Here is a 3,096-nt window from a genome sequence, read left to right as displayed (position 1 = left end):
TGTGTGTGTTTGTTGTTTGTATATGTTTGTCGTGTTTGTATATATATATATATATGGGTGTGTGTGTATGTGTGTGTCTGTGTTTGTGTGTCTGTGTCTGTGTGTTTGTGTGTATGTGTCTGTGTTTATGTATGTATGTGTACGTGTGCCATTCAAACGTCTTTGACCATCGTTGTTTATGACATTTGTTTTCACAAATATTTACACGAGAAGCTACGTAACTGCTCTCATTGTGAGCAGACATCAACTGTCTCATAATCATCCTTGCTCGAATATAGTATGCAAATATGCATATTTATAAGCATCTATATAGACACGCATATACACGTAGACAAACATACACTTGAACATAAAGATATAGGATTACTTTGCAATTTTTCCTCGTATTGGCTTGTACGATATGTGTACGAACAACATGTCTATTATTTTAATATGTATATTATATAGTTGTATATATACAACACGTCGTGTGAATACTTTCACAATTTTTTTTGGAAGCTTGCAGGTGACGATTATAAAACAAAAATTTATATGGCTTAGTACACCTCCGCTTCCCCTCTTCTATTTTCTTCTTATTCTGACATATACCAGACCGATAGATAGTCCACGTAGCATACAGTTGAAAAAAAATGTTGATTCAATGTACATACCTCCATAGGTACATCTCCACGGTAGTTTCGTGCGATGAGCACTTTCCCCTTGAAATCAAGAATGTATATAGCAGATAGCATATTGAATATACAAGTATTCACTACACTAAGCTTATCTTAGAGTACGCACTCGAGATATATAGGTAAATACACTCTAGTAGAGAGTTAAGGGAGAGAGGGAGGTGAGCACTCTATATCAACCACAAAATCAGAATCTTTGTTTATAGTTTCTTTCGAATTCTTTTTTTGGGATACATAAATAATTTAAAAATTATCTTTTACTATGTTGGTATATTCAAACTGATAGTGGACAAATAACCCAAATATGAAGGTTGGGAGGACGGGGCTCAAAACGTTACAACAAATTTTTATACGTTACACGTCACAAACGAGATGTTGAGGAAGTGGACCGAAGTGTTGTTTTTTTTTTGTATTATATTTTCATGACCCTCTCTAGACTCTAGAGAAAGAGAAGAAAGAAAATATGGCTGAACGGACTAAAATAATTAACGTCTGTAGGAATATTTTATGTATTATTTTTTTATCTATTTGTTTTTTTTAAATAAAAAAATAGGAACGTAACGACCAATGGAGCCCTGGACTATGCTCATTTTATTTTTCACGACGGACCTTTGACTCAAATTTCCGTCTCCGAAACGTAAATCTCGGTGACCCGCAAGTCACCAGTGTAAAACTGAATGCCAAATTCAAAAAACCCACAGACCCCACTAAAAAGTCACATAGTTTCATACCGGACCTGGAGTTTGTACTATTTTTTTCCAAAACAAAAACAATTCCCAGTGGGGAGTTTGGGGTCCCACAGTCCCACGACCCGCAGACCACAGTCCCACAGCCTCCGAAAAATGTCGGGCCAGGCTGAATCCCCAACTAAAGCGCTCGTCCCCAACGACTCCTTGCACAATGACCAATGGAAATTGGATTTACAAAAATCTATCACAGACCTCTGTGCCCAGGTCAATACACTACAGGCTAATCTCAACCAAATGTCGGGACCGGCCCTGCCAACCCTGGACAATAATGGGCCCATCTCCAAAGAGCCTCTGGCTGACGACCAATGGAAATTAACCATGAACCAAATACTCACTGAACTCTGTGCCAAAGTGAACAACCTCGAATCCGAACTCCGAGACCTTAAATCCCAAACCTGTGCACCTCTAAATGAAGGCACACCCAACACCTTCCGGTTTGGCTCCACAAGCCAGCCAGCCCCGCCAGCAAAAAGACCGAGGCCACAGGCGCCCTTTAGTAGCAGCTCAAAAGTGGGCAACCCCACAAAACCGACTCCCCAAAAAACCCCGATCCCATCGACCTCTCAGCCCCTACTGCAGCCGCCAGTACCCGCACACCTTCTGACGAAAGTGATGGGCCGCCCGAAGCCGGACAAAACTCTCCATGAAATGGATGACATCACTCCTGTATGGCTCATCTTTTGGGCAATTTTTCCCAACGGCAAGACCCCATCCCAGTCAGTATTTGAAAAATACTGGCACGCCCAACCGCTCCTCAATCATCACCACTTTCTTTGGTATCTCCCGTCCAAACCGGTTTCTGAACTAAATCGCCGACCTCCTCCAGTTTCGTCCGCCTTTGTGTTCCCAATGACGCTGTCGCCCAGGTGAAACGACATGCAGAACTAACGTGGAAGTGGCAATTTGATAAAACCATAGACCCCCGCTCCCAACAACATCCTGACGCTACGAAAGCAGCCTTAATCCACTATCTCCTTACCAAGCGGGAGGCCCGCTGCACACATGAACGAGCACCAAAAATTCTTGCCCGTAGCATGGATACTTTACTGGACCCCCTTGTTAATTCTACCAACGCAGGCATTCTCCAATGTATAACGGACCGGCTCCAGAAGGCATATCAAGCAAAACATACTACAAACCGCTTGTCACCTAACCCACGAATCCCGACAGGCGCTAACACACAGCCAGAACGTGTGCAGCCCGGACGACCCCACGTACCAACGGCCTTCCCCGCACAGCCCCAACCTTCCACCACAGACTCTTCGACGACAAAAAACGATATAGAAATGGCTGACATCAACAAGGACCAGGGCCTAGTAGTATTGACCGAGGATGAACAATGTTAGGATCAATGAGGATGACGCTCTTCAACCCACAAGAACTCATTATGGACAATGCAGCACATACAGATAAGTACTTGAACGTTGTATCGATTTTGAGTAAGGTCGATGTTATGAGTGTGGTTGAAGCCTGGCATAACACCACATTCCTTAATCGTATAGGCTCGAACACACACTATCATATTCTACATCACACAACACGGCACAACATCTTACACCCTTCACACTGTGATATTGGCATCTTTTCCAAAAACTACCCATCTCAATTCAAACTGGTTCACTCCTCACCATACACGGTGTTCTTTGTATGCTTTGTCGTCCGTATGACCGTGTTCT

The 3,096-nt window shown here is 42.9% G+C and overlaps 1 protein-coding gene across 1 annotated transcript; it reads left to right on the top strand.

Moving 5' to 3' along the window:
* Window positions 1-1,513: 1,513 nt before the first annotated feature.
* On the top strand, window positions 1,514-2,766 carry SARC_04014 (hypothetical protein; the record flags this gene model as incomplete). The annotated part of the gene is made up of 2 exons (XM_014302162.1): window positions 1,514-2,245; window positions 2,287-2,766. The coding sequence occupies 2 exons, from the start codon at window positions 1,514-1,516 to the stop codon at window positions 2,764-2,766; spliced, it is 1,212 nt and encodes a 403-aa protein (XP_014157637.1).
* Between the last annotated feature and the right edge of the window lie 330 nt (window positions 2,767-3,096).

Source organism: Sphaeroforma arctica, assembly GCF_001186125.1.
Source record: "Sphaeroforma arctica JP610 unplaced genomic scaffold supercont1.216, whole genome shotgun sequence".
Lineage (NCBI taxonomy): Eukaryota > Ichthyosporea > Ichthyophonida > Sphaeroforma > Sphaeroforma arctica.
This window is presented reverse-complemented; position numbering and strand designations above follow the sequence as displayed.